The sequence below is a fragment of the Leucoraja erinacea genome, chromosome 17 (genome assembly GCF_028641065.1).
Source record: "Leucoraja erinacea ecotype New England chromosome 17, Leri_hhj_1, whole genome shotgun sequence".
Taxonomy (NCBI): domain Eukaryota; kingdom Metazoa; phylum Chordata; class Chondrichthyes; order Rajiformes; family Rajidae; genus Leucoraja; species Leucoraja erinaceus.
Genome location: NC_073393.1, coordinates 37,296,556 through 37,313,329, shown reverse-complemented (window position 1 = coordinate 37,313,329; position 16,774 = coordinate 37,296,556). Strand labels below are relative to the sequence as shown.

Here is a 16,774-nt window from a genome sequence, read left to right as displayed (position 1 = left end):
GCTAGAATTTAGAAGATTGAGGGGGGATCTTATAAAAACGTACAAAGTTCTTAAGGGGTTAGACAGGCTAGATGCAGGAAGATTATTCCCGATGTTGGGGTTAGTCCAGAACTAGGGGTCACAGTTTAACGATAAGAGGGAAGTCTTTTAGGACCGAGATGAGAAAATCATTTTTTACACAGAGAGTGGTGAATCTGTGGAATTCTCTGCCACAGAAGGTAGTTGAGGCCAGTTCATTGGCTATATTTAAGAGCGAGTTAGATGTGGCCCTTGTGGCTAAAGGAATCAGGGGGTATGGAGAGAAGGCAGGTACAGGATACTGAGTTGGATGATCAGTCATGATCATATTGAATGGCGGTGCAGGCTCGAAGGGCCGGATGGCCTACTCCTGCACCTATTTTTTTATGTTTCTATGTTTCAATAGTCAAGGGAGCTCTCAAGAGTAAGTTCTTGAAGGGAATTCAAAATTCAGTTTGTTACAGCGGCTAGCTAGTTTCTTACTGAAATATCGTGCCATGCCACAATCTACCACAGGGTATATGCCAGCTGAACTTCTCAAGGGGAAAAAAAGGCTCAGAACTAGACTGAGTTTGGTTCTACCTAACCTATCTCCTAAGGTTGAACGCAAACTATCTGATCAGAAACGTCATTATGGTGGAAGTCAAAAAGAATGTAGGTTCAATACACATGATCAGGTTTGTGTTCTCAGCCCCCCTTACATAGCAAACAAATGGGAGGTGGTAACAGTAGTTGAAGTGTGTGGTACCAGTCGGTACTTGGTAGAAATTGGAGGACATGTTGAAGTGTGCACATAAACCATATGACCCCAGCAAGAGATGAACAAGAGCAAAGCATAGACGAAGTAGCATTTCTGTCAGACTTTGGTATTATTCCAAGTTCAGATGAAAAATCAGAATTTCCAAAGAAAATAGAGACAAAGATAAATGATCCTGAACTTGACTCTCCTTTAGAACCACAGCCTGACACTCCCCCAAAACCACTGAGGAGATCAGAAAGAGTACGTAAACCAATTGTCAGATTAAATGTATAAAATTATTCTTGTTTGTCGAATTTATTTTACTTTCTCAGGGGAGAGCAGTGTAATGTATATAATGGTAACTGTAAGAACTGACTACTAGAATGGTATGATTTTTGACATGTGATATATTCAATATCTTATCAGTCTCGTGAATATGTGTGAGTATGCGCAATGTACTTCTGTAAAATAAAGAAGACCCATACTGGCAACAACGTCTACTGAAAACCTGTGCTTGTTTCTATCTACATGCTGAGAGCCCTTGCACGGCAAGCAAGGTCAGGACACCTAACCCGTACTGTTGCCAAGATTAACTTTCCAAGCAGGTAGAAGCAATGTGACCACGGTGCTGTCAGGTTAGAACCAAAATGGCATCTAAAATATCCTCATGCTTGCAGTGTAAAAGCACTTTCAGACTGACTTAAAAGCATTGTTCGTGATTTAACTTTAAACCTATTCCAGGAGGCACTGCAACTTAATAAAATATTCATCAGTAATTTTGCAAAGAGAAAAGAACCTTCAGCCAAACGGCTGCCACAATTATGCAAGCTGTCATCTCTGATTCACGGACATTGCAAATGTCTAATAAACCGTCTAGTGAAACCATTTTGAGCACCATTTGAAAACACAATTTGATTCTCGAGCAATGACAAACATTGTTTAGGAAGAAAGGACAGAGCAAGCACAAATTCAAGCATTTACCGGAGACTATTTCATTAATTTATGTTGTAACACACCAGAGCTCCGAGTATGTGTGTGCATCATTTTCTATTATACAATTATTGAACCTACGATTTAATTACTAGTAATGTAGATTGAATGCTTTAATTAGCATAATTAGATAATTCTCAATATTTTCAATCTTGATATCTGCACGACCAATGTTCGCCAACCACGTTAGCTGTTGTTGTCCCTTCAGCTCTCGCTTCTCTCTACCATCATTTCTCCTCACTTTTGGAATTCTGAAGTATAATAAATATCTCTCACGTTTCCACAATTTTTTACAGCACAATAAATTGACCATTTTGGTTTTTAACAGGTAAGAACGTACGTGTTTCATTTGTTACTAGTGTGTGCTGGAAGCTGCCTTGTACTCCAGAAGGATTGAGCTACTCCGTGCATCACGCCCTTTGACCTTATGACCTTTAATGCAACCTCTCTATATCTTACAATTACTGAATCGAAGATATGCAAACAATTCTTGCTCTTGACATCAAAATAAAACTTTAATGTATCAATACTTTCTTTTGAGAATCTCATGAGTTTAATCGAGGGCAACTATGGGGCTTTCAGCATTTTCTTCTTTATCTTACTGTTAATTTATTTTGCTATGTACTTTGTCAGTAAACCAGCTAGTAATGTATATTTAGAAATGAACGGACGGTTAGAAAAAGTGCATTTTATTGTCTGGAAGTCTCCACCAGCAGCAGATCCCAGTCGATTCCATCACAACATGGAAGTTTGTTACCGATGACAGACACAAAATGCTGGAATAACTCAGCGGGACAAGACAGCATCTCTGGAGAGAAGGAATTGTGACGTTTCGGGTCGAAACCCTTCTTCAGACCTATTCCTTCTCTCCAGAGATGCTGCCTGTCCCGCTGAGTTACTCCAGCATTTTGTGTTTATCTTCGGTAAACCAAAGATCATAGAGCGGAGTTTGGCGTCAACCAGCATCTGCGCTTGCTTCCCAAAATGGAGGCTTGTTGTCCCACCAGTGGCTGCGCCGCTGCAGCGGATGGCGAGGCAACGGATGTCTTCCGGGTAATTTTAGTTTTAGATCCGGGTTAATGTTAGGTTTGAAATGGCGGACCAGTTGTTTACAGGCTTGGAGTCGCAGCTCAGGAAGGTGAATGGAGATTCGGTGCAAAGTGAAATGGGTGTAAGAGCGAGTCAAACGTCTGGTGGAGCCAAAACCGATCTCCGGAATCTCGAACGAACAGCGAACCACTGGATTTTGGAGTTTAACTTCCACTGTGCACTTCAGGCTTTTCGAGATGGCGAGTATGAGGATTTCTACGCCATCCTGGACGTGATAACAGGTGAGAAGGGAGATTACGTTTTGGTGATCAGGGACACCGTCAGTTAAAAAATGCCCCAAAGTAATAAATGTTGGTAAAACTCAGCAGGCCAGGCAACCTCAAGGATACAAGGAGAGAGCGAACGTTTCAAGTCCGAGACACAAACCCTTCGTTCATATTTGCCGTTTTTGAAGATTGATAAAGAATATATAACCTGCTCGGTATAGAGAGGAAAGGAGACATTCGAGTTAAGTTTTTTTCATTGAACTGCATCAAATCTACAGGGAGTTAGCTGAAAACTGCGAAGTGACAGAAAAGCAAAGGTTCGCAGATGAAATAGAAGGAGAAAACGTTGCAGGTTAATTAACATTAGTGAAGAGTCTAACGGATCATCAAGCTGAAATGTGAATTATCTCATCAGTACGAGTAAGAACTTTAAATCGTGTTTTAGGGAAGGTATTAAATAATATATGAATGAACCCGTGACAATCTTCACAAACTGCTGAGAATACTTAGCAGGTCAGACAGTATCTGGAGAGAGAAAATAATTCAGGAGACCCTTGAGAGAAAAAAACAAGGTGGCCTTTTGTTACAGATGACGTGGAACAAAGAAACGTTTGCTGATGTGGTAAAATAATGGCAGCAGATCTGTCTGATGAAAATATAAAATACTAGACAATCTCAGCAAATAAGGCATCATCTGTGGAAAGTGAAATAGTTGGTATTTTGGTCTGTGACCCTTTGTCAAAGCTGCTTTCTCTGCCAATATTTTATGATATTTCTCTTTCACCCCACCAGCCTCCACATTCAGTTGATCATTCTGCTCTCTAGGCAAAGTCTTTTCTCTTTCTCGGTTCTGATAAGGTGTCCCTAACCTGATATGTTAATTGTTTTGCTTTCAACAGATCGCATCTAACCTGCTGAAGTTTTACATTTTCTGTTTATATTTCAGATTTTCAGCATCTGCAGGTTATAAAAAAAACAATTACCTTTATAAACTTAATTCATGATTGCAATTTTGCTTAAAGTATCCATTACTGTAGTAATGCAGGAGAATATCCTAAAAGGCTCTTCAAATAAGGCCCATTTGGGTCAAGAGGCACAGAAAAGTACACAACCAGGGCCCTGGCCCGAAACATCATCCTTCCTCCCCCTCCCCCAGAGATGTTGCCTGAAGAAATTAGCACTTCGTGACTACAGTGCCCTCCATAATGTTTGGGACAAAGACCCATCCTTTATTTATTTGCTTCTGCTCCACAATTAGAGATTTGTAATGGGGAAAAAAAATCACATGTGGTTAAAGTGCACATTGTCAGATTTTAACATAGGCTATTTTTATACATTTTAGTTTCACCATGTAGAAATTACAGCAGTGTTTATACATAGTCCCTCCATTTCAGGGCACCATAATGTTTGGGACACAGCAATGTCATGTAAATGAAAGTGGTCATGTTTAGTATTTTGTTGCAAATCCTTTGCATGCAATGACTGCTTGAAGTCTACGATTCATGGACATCACCAGTTGCTGGGTGTCTTTTCTGGTGATGCTCTGCCAGGCCTGAAAATTGTCGCCATCTTTAGCTTATGCTTGTTTTGGGGGCTAGTGCCCTTCAGTTTTCTCTTCAGCATATAAAAGGCATGCTCAATTGCGTTCAGATTGGGTGATTGACTTGGCCACTCAAAAATTGACCATTTTTTAGCTTTGAAAAACTCCTTTGTTGCTTTAGCAGTATGTTTGGGATCATTGTCTTGCTGCAGAATGAACTATGCCGACCAATGAGTTTTGAGGCATTTGTAACACCCCCACCACCCTGTTTCACGGATGATGTGGTATGCTTTGGATCTTGGGCAGTTCCTTCTCTCCTCCATACTTTGCTCTTGCCATCACTCTGATATAAGTTAATCTTCGTCTCCTCTGTCCACAAGACCTTTTTCCAGAACTATGTTTGCTCTTTGTTCTGTGTTTGGGGATTTTTCTTTATTATAGAGAGAATTCTCCTGTCATCAGTTGTGGAAGTCGTCCCTGGCCTGCCAGTACCTTTGCGATTAGTAAGCTCACCAGTGCTTTCTTTCTTCTTAATGATGTTCCACACAGTTGATTTTGGTAAGCCTAAGGTTTGGCTGGTGTCTCTAACAATTTTATTCTTGTTTCTCAGTCTCATAATGGCTTCTTTGACTTTCATTGGCACAACTTTGGTCCTCATGTTGATAAGCAGCAATAAAAGTTTCCAAAGGTGATGGAAAGACTAGGTGCTAAGAGCTCTCTGATACCTGCATTAAGGAGGCAAGTAAACACACCTGAGCAATTACAAACACCTGCGAAGCCATGTCTCAAACATGATGACGCCCTGAAATGGGGGAGACCATGTATAAACACTGCTGTAATTTCTACATGGTGAAACCAAAATGTATAAAAATGGGCTTAAATAAAATCTGACAATGTGCACTTTAACCACATGTGATTTTGTTTCTATTACAAATGTCAAATTGTGGAGTACAGAGGCAAATAACTTCTACTTTCTACTGCAAACCCACTGACTCTCATGGCCATCTGGATTACACTTCTTTCCTCCTTGCTTCCTGTAAGGACTCTATTTCCTACTCCCAATTCCTCCATCTACACCGCATCTGCACCCAGGATGAGGTGTTCCAATCCAGGGCATCGGAGATGTCCACATTCTTTAAGGAATGGGGGTTCCCCTCTTCGACTATAGACAAGGCTCTCACCAGGATCTCCTCTATATCCCGTAGCTCTGCTCTCACTCCCCATCCCCCTATTCGTAACAAAGACAGAGTCCTCCTTGTCCTCATCTTCCACCCCACCAGCTGTCGTATACAACATATAATCTTCCAACATTTTCACCACCTCCAATGGGATCCCACCACTGGAGAGAGAGGGAAAGCAAGGATTACTTGAAGTTAGAGAAGTCATTATTCATACCGCTGTGGTGTAAGCTGCCCAAGCGAAATATGAGGTGCTTTTCCTCCAATTTGCGCTGCGCCTCACTCTGACAATGGAGGAGGTGCAGGACAGAAACACGATATATACGGTAGGAAGCATATTGACTGGTTGCATCATGGCCTAGTTCGGCAACTCGACTGCCCGGGAACAAAGGACATTACAAAAAGAGGTGAACATAGCATAGTCCTTCACTGGTCCTAACCTCCTCATCAAAGAGATCTATGGGGGCTGCGGACACAAAAAAGTAGCCAGCATCATCAACGACCCATACCACTTGTGCCACGTTCCCAGTTTACTCCTCCCATCAGGAAGAAGCTGTAGGAGTTTGGAAACCATGACTTCCAGGTTGAGGAACAGCTTTTGTTTTGCACTATATTGTTTTGTTTTTTTCAATTTATTGAACTTTTTTGTTTGTTATTATGTTATCTATTGAATACTATGTTTACAAAACGTGTGCTGATGCAAGTACGAATTTTGAACTGTTTCGGCACATATTGACACTCTTGACTCTTAATACCAGATAACCATAACAGTGCAAAACTGATATCAGTTGTGCAACTTATATCACACTTCTTGCAATCAGATTTTTATTTGATTTCATTATGCATCTTATCTTTTTTTTCTCCCTCTCAAATGACAGCTGTCCTAAATCGACCATACATTGATACGGAGGAGATTGGAACAAAACTGCTAACAATACAATTTCTCTCCAAATTTGGTAAGTAAATGTTGTTTCTGTCGACAAGGCACTTAAGGGTCTGAAGAAGGGTTTAGGCCAGAAACATTGCCTATTTCCTTTGCTCCATATATGCTGCCGCTCCCGCTGAGTTTCTCCAACAATTTTGTCTACCTTCGATTTTCCAGCATCTGCAGTTCCTTCTTGAACAATGCACTTATTATCTTGGCTCTCTATGGCACTTCTCTGTTCAAGATTCAAGATTCAAGATTCAATTTAATTGTCATTTGGACCCCTTGAGGTCCAAACGAAATGCCGTTTCTGCAGCCATACATTACAAACACTGTTCTGACCTTTACTGTATCATAATATTAAAAAAAAATATTGCCAATGCACATAATTGCATTTCATTGAGTTGTCCATTGAGTCCATGGATGCGCAACCATTCATTCTAATCCATCCAAAGATGCCAGTAAACTTCAATTTAATTACTTCAGGAAGTCGGGATCAAAAAATAGTATTTGTAGAAGTGGCTGTGAGAATTCAGTTTTTCAAAAACATCCAAAGAAAAGGAAATCTGCCATCTTCATCCTGTTAACTCTGAAAGTATCTACACCCACAGCTCGGCGATTGATTCTTATCATCTGACATGAACAAGGTAGACATTTGGTACAGGGGGCAGATATAAACGAGCAGCAGATGTTGGTCAAACTGTTGACATCCACATCCCAGGAATGAAATTAAAATTGGTACATTTTTATAGGAAAAATTAAGAGGTGCTATATGTTAATGCCATTCTAAAGGGCAGCAGGACAGATGTTATATGATTTTTTTTTTTAAACTAAGGATTGTGGAGATCATAAATAGAGGGATTCAAGATCCAAGAGTTTATTGTCATGTGTCCCAGATAGGACAATTAAATTCTTGCTTTGCTTCAACATAAATAAATACAGAACAGATGAACTACAGCAAAAAGTTACACTTAACTTTTATAGTCAGAAAGTCATACAGCACAGAAACAGTCCCTTTGGCCAAACCTGCCTGTGCCAACCAAGGTGCTTTTGTGGGTTCCAATTGGGTGCTTTTGACTAATATCTGTACCTGTCCCTACCACTTCCTCTGGTGGCTCATTCAATATAAGTACCACTCTCTGTGGAAAATGTTCCCTCTCAGGGTTCCAATTAAATCTTTCTGCTCTCACCTTAAACTTACGCCCTCTAACTCTTGATTTCTCAAACCCCAGGGGAAAAGCCTCTGCATTTACCTTATCTATGCCCCTTGTGGTTTTATACATCGATTGCATCACCCATCAACATCCTGTGCACTGATGAATAATGTTCTACCCTACCCAATTTCTCCCTATAACGCAATTCCTCAAATTCTGTAAACACACTTGTACATTTTTTCTGCGCTCTTTCCAGCTCAATGGCACCTTTCCCCCAGCAGGATGGCCAAAACTGAACACAAAACTCCTGTAGCAGCTTCACCAATGTCTTGTACACTGCAACATAACGTCCCAACTTCTATCCTCAGGGCCCTGGCTGATGAAGACTAGGTCACGAAAAGCATTCTTCACCACCCTGCCCAACTGTGACACCGCTTTCAGGGAACTATGCAATTGTACTCCTTGATCTGTTGTTCTAAACACCTCACAGATCACCACCGTTCATTGTGAAAATCCTACATTGCTTTGAATTCTCTTTTATGACTGGTTTGGTCACAAATGGAATTTTGTGCCCAATTCTGATCACTACATTTTATGAAGTGTGTCAGACCTTAAGAAAAATTGCAGAAAATATACCTCTTTCGGGGTTGAGGGATTTATAGCATTGAAGAATGTGGAACTTTTCTTTGGAGAGCAGAAAAGGTTGAGAGCATAAAAACACAATAGAGCTCGAAACAATTTAGGATCAAAACAGCAGTACAAAGTTATTCCACTAATAGAAGCGTTCCCCTAATAGAATGAGACGCCACAGATTTTAGATCTTTGTTTTATATAGCAAGCTTATCTGTTATTATCCATTGAGAACTTAACTTAAAGTACACGGCATTGGGGGTTCAGTATTGATGTGAATAGAGAACTGGCTGGCAAACAGGAAGCAAAGAGTAGGAGAAAACGGGTCCTTTTCACAATGGCAGGCAGTGACTAGTGGGGTACCGCAAGGCTCAGTGTTGGGACCCCAGCTATTTACAATATATATTAATGATCTGGATGAGGGAATTGAAGGCAATATCTCCAAGTTTGCGGATGACGCTAAGCTGGGGGGCAGTGTTAGCTGTGAGGAGGATGCTAGGAGACTGCAAGGTGACTTGGATAGGCTGGGTGAGTGGGCAAATGTTTGGCAGATGCAGTATAATGTGGATAACTGTGAGGTTATCCATTTTGGTGGCAAAAGCAGGAAAGCAGACTATTATCTAAATGGTGGCCGACTAGGAAAAGGGGAGATGCAGCGAGACCTGGGTGTCATGGTACACCAGTCATTGAAAGTAGGCATGCAGGTGCAGCAGGCAGTGAAGAAAGCAAATGGTATGTTAGCTTTCATAGCAAAACGATTTGAGTATAGGAGCAGGGAGGTTCTACTGCAGTTGTACAGGGTCTTGGTGAGACCACACCACACTGTATTGCGTACAGTTTTGGTTTCCAAATCTGAGGAAGAAGATTCTTGCCATAGAGGGAGTGCAGAGAAGGTTCACCAGACTGATTCCTGGGATGTCAGGACTGTCTTATGAAGAAAGACTGGATAGACTTGGTTTATACTCTAGAATTTAGGAGATTGAGAGGGGATCTTATAGAAACTTACAAAATTCTTAAGGGGTTGGACAGGCTAGATGCAGGAAGATTGCTCCCGATGTTGGGGAAGTCCAGGACAAGGGGTCACAGCTTAAGGATAAGGGGGAAATCCTTTAAAACTGAGATGAGAAGAACTTTTTTCACACAGTGAGTGGTGAATCTCTGGAACTCTCTGCCGCAGAGGGTAGTCGAGGCCAGTTCATTGGCTACATTTAAGAGGGAGTTAGATGTGGCCCTTGTGGCTAAGGGGATCAGAGGGTATGGAGAGAAGGCAGGTACGGGATACTGAGTTGGATGATCAGCCATGATCATATTGAATGGTGGTGCAGGCTCGAAGGGCCGAATGGCCTACTTCTGCACCTAATTTCTATGTTTCTATGAGAAGATGTTAAACTCCAAATTAATATACCTCCACAATATTCTTGTAAATTCTGGGATTTAAATCCAGTAATATAGAAGAATGGCAAAATTGATGTATACATTCAAGATGTTATGTGATTTGGAGGGGAATTTGCCAGAAGTTTGGGAGATGCATTTCAAGTAGTATTAGCAAATACATTTAGTAGATGGTACATGCTACAGCCACAGCAAAGGGGCTAAAATGACAAGGACAGAAACGTTTACTTTATTAAATATATGTTTAGCGTGGAATTCATTGCATAAGGGAGCTTAAAGGAATTATGAGGTTATGGGGGAAATGGATGGCCATGTTCCTTTTGCTGAAAGTAGCAATATTTTGAAAAGCCAAAATGTTCAACTGCTGTGCTGTTGTGATTGTACAAATCTAATTTTCAGAAAGGGATACCTTTCCACTGGGATCTATTTTAACAATTTTGGGCCAGATGAAGACAGAATTGACGCTGGATGAGTATTTGTTCGAAGAAGTCAGAGAGGCTGTGGTGAAGCAGGTTATTTTACCCTTATTTTTTTTGTGAAATCAATACATTTTTTGGGAGTCTTTGGTGTGACAGCAATGTTTTCCAATAACGTTATTACAAAATTGCTTGTTATAAAATGTTTGTGGCACTGAAATGATAAAATGTTGCATAAATATTTAGCAACTACTATTGTTGCATTAATAGTAGAGAATTGTCCAGGTTAAAATTTGTGTTTATACGTGGCTTCCTCTGTATTTTAACACATCCACATGGAAGAAAGCAACTGTGTATTTGGCAGCTAGGTCTTGCAGTCAGTCAGTTCAACCTCATCAAATTAATGATCCCCAAAATGAACAGGTAAAATGAGGATTGTTGTTCCTAACATTTCAAGCATTATCCTAAAAAAAGAAATGTGTCCAAAAGAAGCTAGGGTAACTGGTAGAGAAAAGTTCAGCTTCTTAGTTAATCCTTGTGCTGCCAAATATGGAAGATCCACAAAGAAAATAGTGGCATTGGCTCCAATAAATTCTCAGCTGTTGTTCTATTTCTCTCCTTTACAAGTGAGCATCCAAGAATAGCCATTGAATTTCTCTGTAAATTGTACTTCTAAAACATTCATCTAAAATTACCAGCTGTGATGAGTTTATTGGTAGTCAAAGATTTTGCAAAATTATTCTGTTATTTTTATACCTAACAACATGTTGGTCCTCCCTCAAGGCTGTGGTTGAATCTATTAAGAATAGACGTTTTCGAGAAGCATCTACGATATTGGAACGGCATCTGAATAAGGATAGTGCTCACCAGGTATGTGTATCAGTATTCAGTATTTACTTTAATGTCATTTTAACTGAGTACTTACATACACAGATGAAATGAAAAAATTGTTTATCAATCAGTTCCCATCAGTGCGGTTAATAAAAACAGAATAAATGCATATGGCTTTAAAAATTAAAATTACCATATCTAAAATATGCCTAAAAATTGAAATAAAAACAGACATTCAGACCGAACAGTGGCTTTGCTTTGACAGGTGCCTAGCTGTCAAAGTATGGGCGAGGTTAGATGTGTTGGTGTATGATATATGGGGAGGGGACACAGTCCGTTAACCAGTCTTATTGCCTGTGGAAAGAAGCTGGCAGAATGGAGAAGATGTGGTGGGCAGATGATGGATGATAGGGGTCCTTGATAATGGAGATGGCTCTGCTGATGCTTCGCTTCTGATAGATCTCCAACAGGAAATTAGGTGTGAGGCAATTACTTAATTTGGGGTACCAAAATAAGATGATTAAATGCTATGACAGTCATTTTTTATATTATTGATTTTTTGTTATCAATGTTTTTCCACCCAAGTCAGTACCTAGAAATAAATAACTAGAGCCGCCATGGTCTTGTTTAAATTGTGCATAAAATAATAGACATAGGCAGAAGGTGACATGTGGAACCCAATAAGGAATGGATGATAGGCAGATGGAACCAGATGGAGGAGAGGAAAGTGAGGATGGGTAAGGAGAATAGAAAACCATATGGATTGATAAGCGGGTGATGGGCAGACAAAAATTGGAATAGTGAACAAAGAATGGTCAATTGGTAGGAATGGGAAATGAGGAATGGACAGATGGAACCAGATGTGGGAGAGGAAAAGGAGGAAGGTGCAGGAGACACCAGATGGGTTTCTACTGGGAGTTACTTACTAAAATTGGAACAATCAATGCTCATGCCTTTGGGTTGTAGGCTCTGTGTCTATTGTATCTGGTCCTGATATGGCCTCCTCTATATTGCCATGTCCAGACAACCATTTTGCAAAGCATGTTGGCAATGGCTCTCTTACCTTGAGCTTGTTGCATTTCACTTCAATGCCCCTATCCTCTTCATGTCCTTGGACGTCTCCACTGCCTTCTCACTCGGGAAGCCGACAGCCCAATGGTATGAACACTTTTTTTTTTTAGTTTTAAGTAACCCACCTAAGATCTCTCCCTTTATTCACCTTTCCCATTTCCAACTGCCCATCACCCAGACACCTGTCCAATTGGGTTTCTGCTTCCCTGGCCTACCTCCCAATCTTTTCCCCATCTGCCCACCACATAGAAAATATAAAACATATAAAATTATTAAGAGATTGGACAAGCTAGATGCAGAAAACATGTTCCAGATGTTGGTGGAGTCCAGAACCAGGGGCCACAGTTTAAGAATAAGGGGTAGGCCGTTTAGAACTGAGATGATAAAAACTTTTTCACCCAGAGAGTTGTGAATTTGTGAAATTCTCTGCCTCCGAAGGCAATGTAGGCCAATTCACACGATGCATTCAAAAGAGAGTTAAACCCCTGTCTCACGGTGCGAGTCCACCCACGAGTGAACCCGAGTTAAAAACAAATCAAACTCATGGTAATCACGTAGAATTAACGTAGCGGGAACGTCAGAACTCGTGGACTGAACTTAGCGACTCGTAACGCTAACGGCAGATACTCAGGGAAACTTGTTAACTCGTGAAAATGTTTCATGTTGAAAGATTTCCACAAGTCAAATTTACTCTTGAAGGAAAAATTTGAAACTTTTAAACTTGTTGTAATATCCTAGTAGCCCGTGAGTTTACCGTAGTGGCTCGTGAGTAACTCGTATGTTTGGCCTGAGTGCCAGAAGTGAAATGTTTAAGATTAGTCAGATCTTAATGGAAAATGAATGAATGGATGGATGGATATAGGAGTCTGAAATTAACTTGGATACTTTTGATGGGAGTGAGCTGCCGATGAAGCTGAAGGTACTGAGCGAAGATGGGGGCTCAAGCATTGATGGGAAGGGTTAACACCGGGCGGGACGCGTGAAAAGTCATCATGCTGAGGGAATTCCCACATATATGAAGCAGAGAGAAACGCGAGTTCTACATAGAGTACGTTTGAGCCAACAAATAGACATTTCTTCAGATAATGATTTTACAATGTGAGGTGACATTATAAGACATGGGAGATAGACACAAAATGCTGGAGTAACTCAGCGGGGCAGACAGCATCTCTGGAGAAAAGGAATTGGTGACATTTCGGGTCGAGATCCTTCTTCAGACTGGTTTTGTGCTGTGCTGTTGCCGTATCTCTGGAGAGAAGTAATGTGTCACCCATTTCTTCTCTCCAGAGATGCTGCCTGTCCCGCTGGGTTACTCCAGCAATCTGTGTCCATCTTCGCTGGCGAGGAACCGTGCCCGCCCTTTGCATGTTTTCACTCTCGAACATAGATAGCAGTGGGTTATTAGGGTAAGAAAATCGCGTTCATGCCACACGACGTGTTTGACCACCTGCCCCCGCTACTCAAGGAGCTTGTGCTGAGCGGTAACCAGCTGCGGAGATTCAACTGGGGCCGGCTTTACCTGCTAGGCTGGTTGGAGCTGCTGGACCTCGGTAGCAACCTGTTGACCACGGAGCCTCGCATGTTGTCCAACTGCACCCAGACCCTGCGCGTCTTCAACCTCACCCGCAACCAGATCTCCAAGCTGACCAAGGACTTCCTGCGGGACGTGACCTCCCTGCAGTACCTGGATCTCAGCTACAACAACCTGAAGACCATCCAGGCCTCCAGTTTCCCGGACAGCGCCATCAAACGCCTTCGGGAGCTGCGGCTAAGTGGCAACCACTTTCTCTGCACCTGCGACGCCAGGTGGTTCGTGTGGTGGATCAATCAGACCACGGTCTACATCCCTCGCCTGGTCACCGAAGTCACCTGCACCTCCCCCAAAGCCCACCGCGGGCGGCCACGGCGTCGTCATGGTGGACATGCACTCCTGCGACTTGGACTACCTGGGCATTGGCCTCTACACTTTCTCCGCCTTGATCACCGTCTTGCTCTTCCATTTGATACTTAAAACATTCACGGTGGTGCAGCTGCCTGACAGCGAATGCAGCGTTGGAGACCCAGGTTCGATCCCGACTGCGGGTGCTGTCTGTACTGAGTTTGTAAGTTCTTCCCGTGGCCTGCGTGGGTTTTCTCCGAGATCCCCCCCACTCCAAAGACGTACAGGTTTGTAGGTTAATTGGCTTGGTGAATGTAAAAATGTCCATAGTGGGTGTAGGATGGTGTTAGTGTGCGGTGATCGCTGGTGAACTTTTGGCGGCGCGACTCACCAGTTGCAGCGGCCCCTACAGCCAGTCTGTCTTTTTTTAAATTTTTTTGTCTTGTTAAATGTAGTGTTGGTGTTTTTTAATACTGGTTTTAAATGTGTATACGTGGGGGGCGGGGGGGAGGTGGAGGGGGGAACCATTTAAAATCTCTTCCCTGTCCGGGAGACCCGACCTTTTCCCTGTCGGGTCTCCGTTGTCGTTGGGGCCTGGCACCGTGGAGCGGCCTCCAACCTGAACGACCCGGGGGCTCGGGAGACTGCGGAGCTGCGGACTACTCACCATCGTGGGGCTGGCCGGCCTCGGAGCGTGGGGAGCGGTGGTGACTCGCTGCTGCGACTCGACTCCTGGGGCTCGGAGGCTCCAGCAACGCAGCCGCAGGTCCGGTGGACTGGGACATCGGGAGCTCGCGGGTCCGGGGGGAGAGACCGCTTCCCGGAGCTCCCGCAACGCGACTTCTCCAGCCCGTGTCGCGGGGTTGGAACGACCCGGAGCGGGGTCGTACATCGCCCGGCGCGGCTTCATGGCTGTGGGACATTCCAGCGCCCGCCGGGGGCTCCAACTTCGAGACTTTTAGACCGGGAGCAGGGTCGTACATCGCCCCGCGCGGCCTAAAATGGCCGTGGGACTTATCATCGCCCGCCTGGGGCTTGGACATCGGGAGAGACGTGGAGAACGGGAGAGAGAAAAGACTTTGCCTTCCATCACAGTGGGTCCACTGTGATGGATGTTTGATGGAAGCATGCCACATAAGAGACACAGAGAAGCTGATCATCGGGGCAGTTCTGGTCATGGGAGGCTTTTTATAGTAAAAAAAACCTTCATGACATTTTTATCCATGTGATGATGTTTCCACACATCGGTAGTCGTTGTTGGCTCAAGAGTAACTCGGGAGAGGAACTTGGTACATCGCAGAAATGAGAAGTAAACGGCAAACTTAGACATACACGTGGGAACTCGTTTAAACTCGTGGACATAAACTTGGAATCTCGTAGACAACCACGAGTTTGATTTGTTTCTTTCACTTGGGATCACTCGTGGGTGGACTTGCACCGTGAGACAGGGCCATCAGATAGAGCTCTTGGGGCCAGAGGAATCGAGGGATATAGGGAGATGGCAGGAACTGGGTACTGATTGTGGATGATCACATTGAATGGTGGTGTGGGCTCGATAGGCCGTATGGCCTACTCCTGCACCTGTATTCTATTTCTACATCACCCTTATCTGCTTCCACTTAAATTTTGGCTTCCGTCTATACTTTCCCCTCCCCTCCACCCAGCTGCGTATTTTTTTTTGCATATCAGAGGATAATGCAGCAGCTCTGCTGAAGACCACACAAAATTGCAGCCAATTATGAATGCAGTTACACACACCTCTTTACTTCCCCACCCCCACCATCAATTTAATTCATATGTCACACTACTTCAGGAAAGCTATGTCCTGAAGGAATTAATATCCAGATGGATCTGTGGCTCAATGGCTCAGCTGGTAGAATTGCTGCTTCACAGTCCCTGCAACCAATTCATCCGTAACATATCTGGTGCTGTGCAGAGTTTGCACACTCGCCTTGTGAGACCGTGTGGGGGGTTTTACCAGGTGTTCTGGTTTCCTCCCACATCCTAAAGACGTTTGTGAGTTGGTGGATTAATTAATCGCTGTATGTATATAAACAATAAAATTATTTTGTGGGGAGCTGAATTGGAGGGAATGAAGGGAGAAGAAACGGGTTGGCGGGTGATTGATAGTCAGCATTTGTGGGGCCCAAGGGCCTGTTTCCAGCTGTAACACTTTATATATCCACAAGAGGTTAAACATCCCTGAATTTGCCATCATCAGTCTGACTGGCAGACTCATCTGCCCATGAGTGTAGAAGTGACCATTGCATAAACGTCCTATTCTTGCACTAAGAATACCCTCCACCTTGTTGTGTGACATTCTATTTGTATTAAATACATAGATGCAGAACTGATCTGGTAGGTCAACCAGGCATCCGTGAAACTGTAGACTATCACTGGCAGTGGCAGAAATGTACACCACGATCTGTAATTTCATAGCCCAGCAAATCGCTCATTTTAATACTGAGCACAGCCCCAGGCTCACCTAAATGTGCTGAGGTTCCAGTTAAGAAAGCTGCAGCATGGTGTGCATGGTTGTACAGGTGTACAGTGAAAACAGAATGCAGTATACAACTGAGCAGGTTCAGAACAAAACATTGGAATCCTGTAAAACCTAATTTTGAATGGTTGACAATTTAAACAAAAAAGTATGGGCAGAGGTGATACCAAAGAATATTTTATACTCAAAAATGGC

General features: G+C 42.9%; 1 protein-coding gene across 1 annotated transcript in view; it reads left to right on the top strand.

The window, feature by feature from the left end:
• Positions 1 to 2,797: 2,797 nt before the first annotated feature.
• Positions 2,798 to 16,774, top strand: part of terfa (telomeric repeat binding factor a) — a 29,487-nt gene continuing 15,510 nt past the window's right edge. The window contains exons 1-4 of the mRNA XM_055648969.1: positions 2,798 to 3,078; positions 6,660 to 6,737; positions 10,282 to 10,394; positions 11,082 to 11,168. Of these exons, the coding sequence (XP_055504944.1) occupies positions 2,841 to 3,078; positions 6,660 to 6,737; positions 10,282 to 10,394; positions 11,082 to 11,168 (516 nt within the window). The 5' untranslated portion in view covers positions 2,798 to 2,840. The remainder of the gene's footprint in view (positions 3,079 to 6,659; positions 6,738 to 10,281; positions 10,395 to 11,081; positions 11,169 to 16,774) is intronic.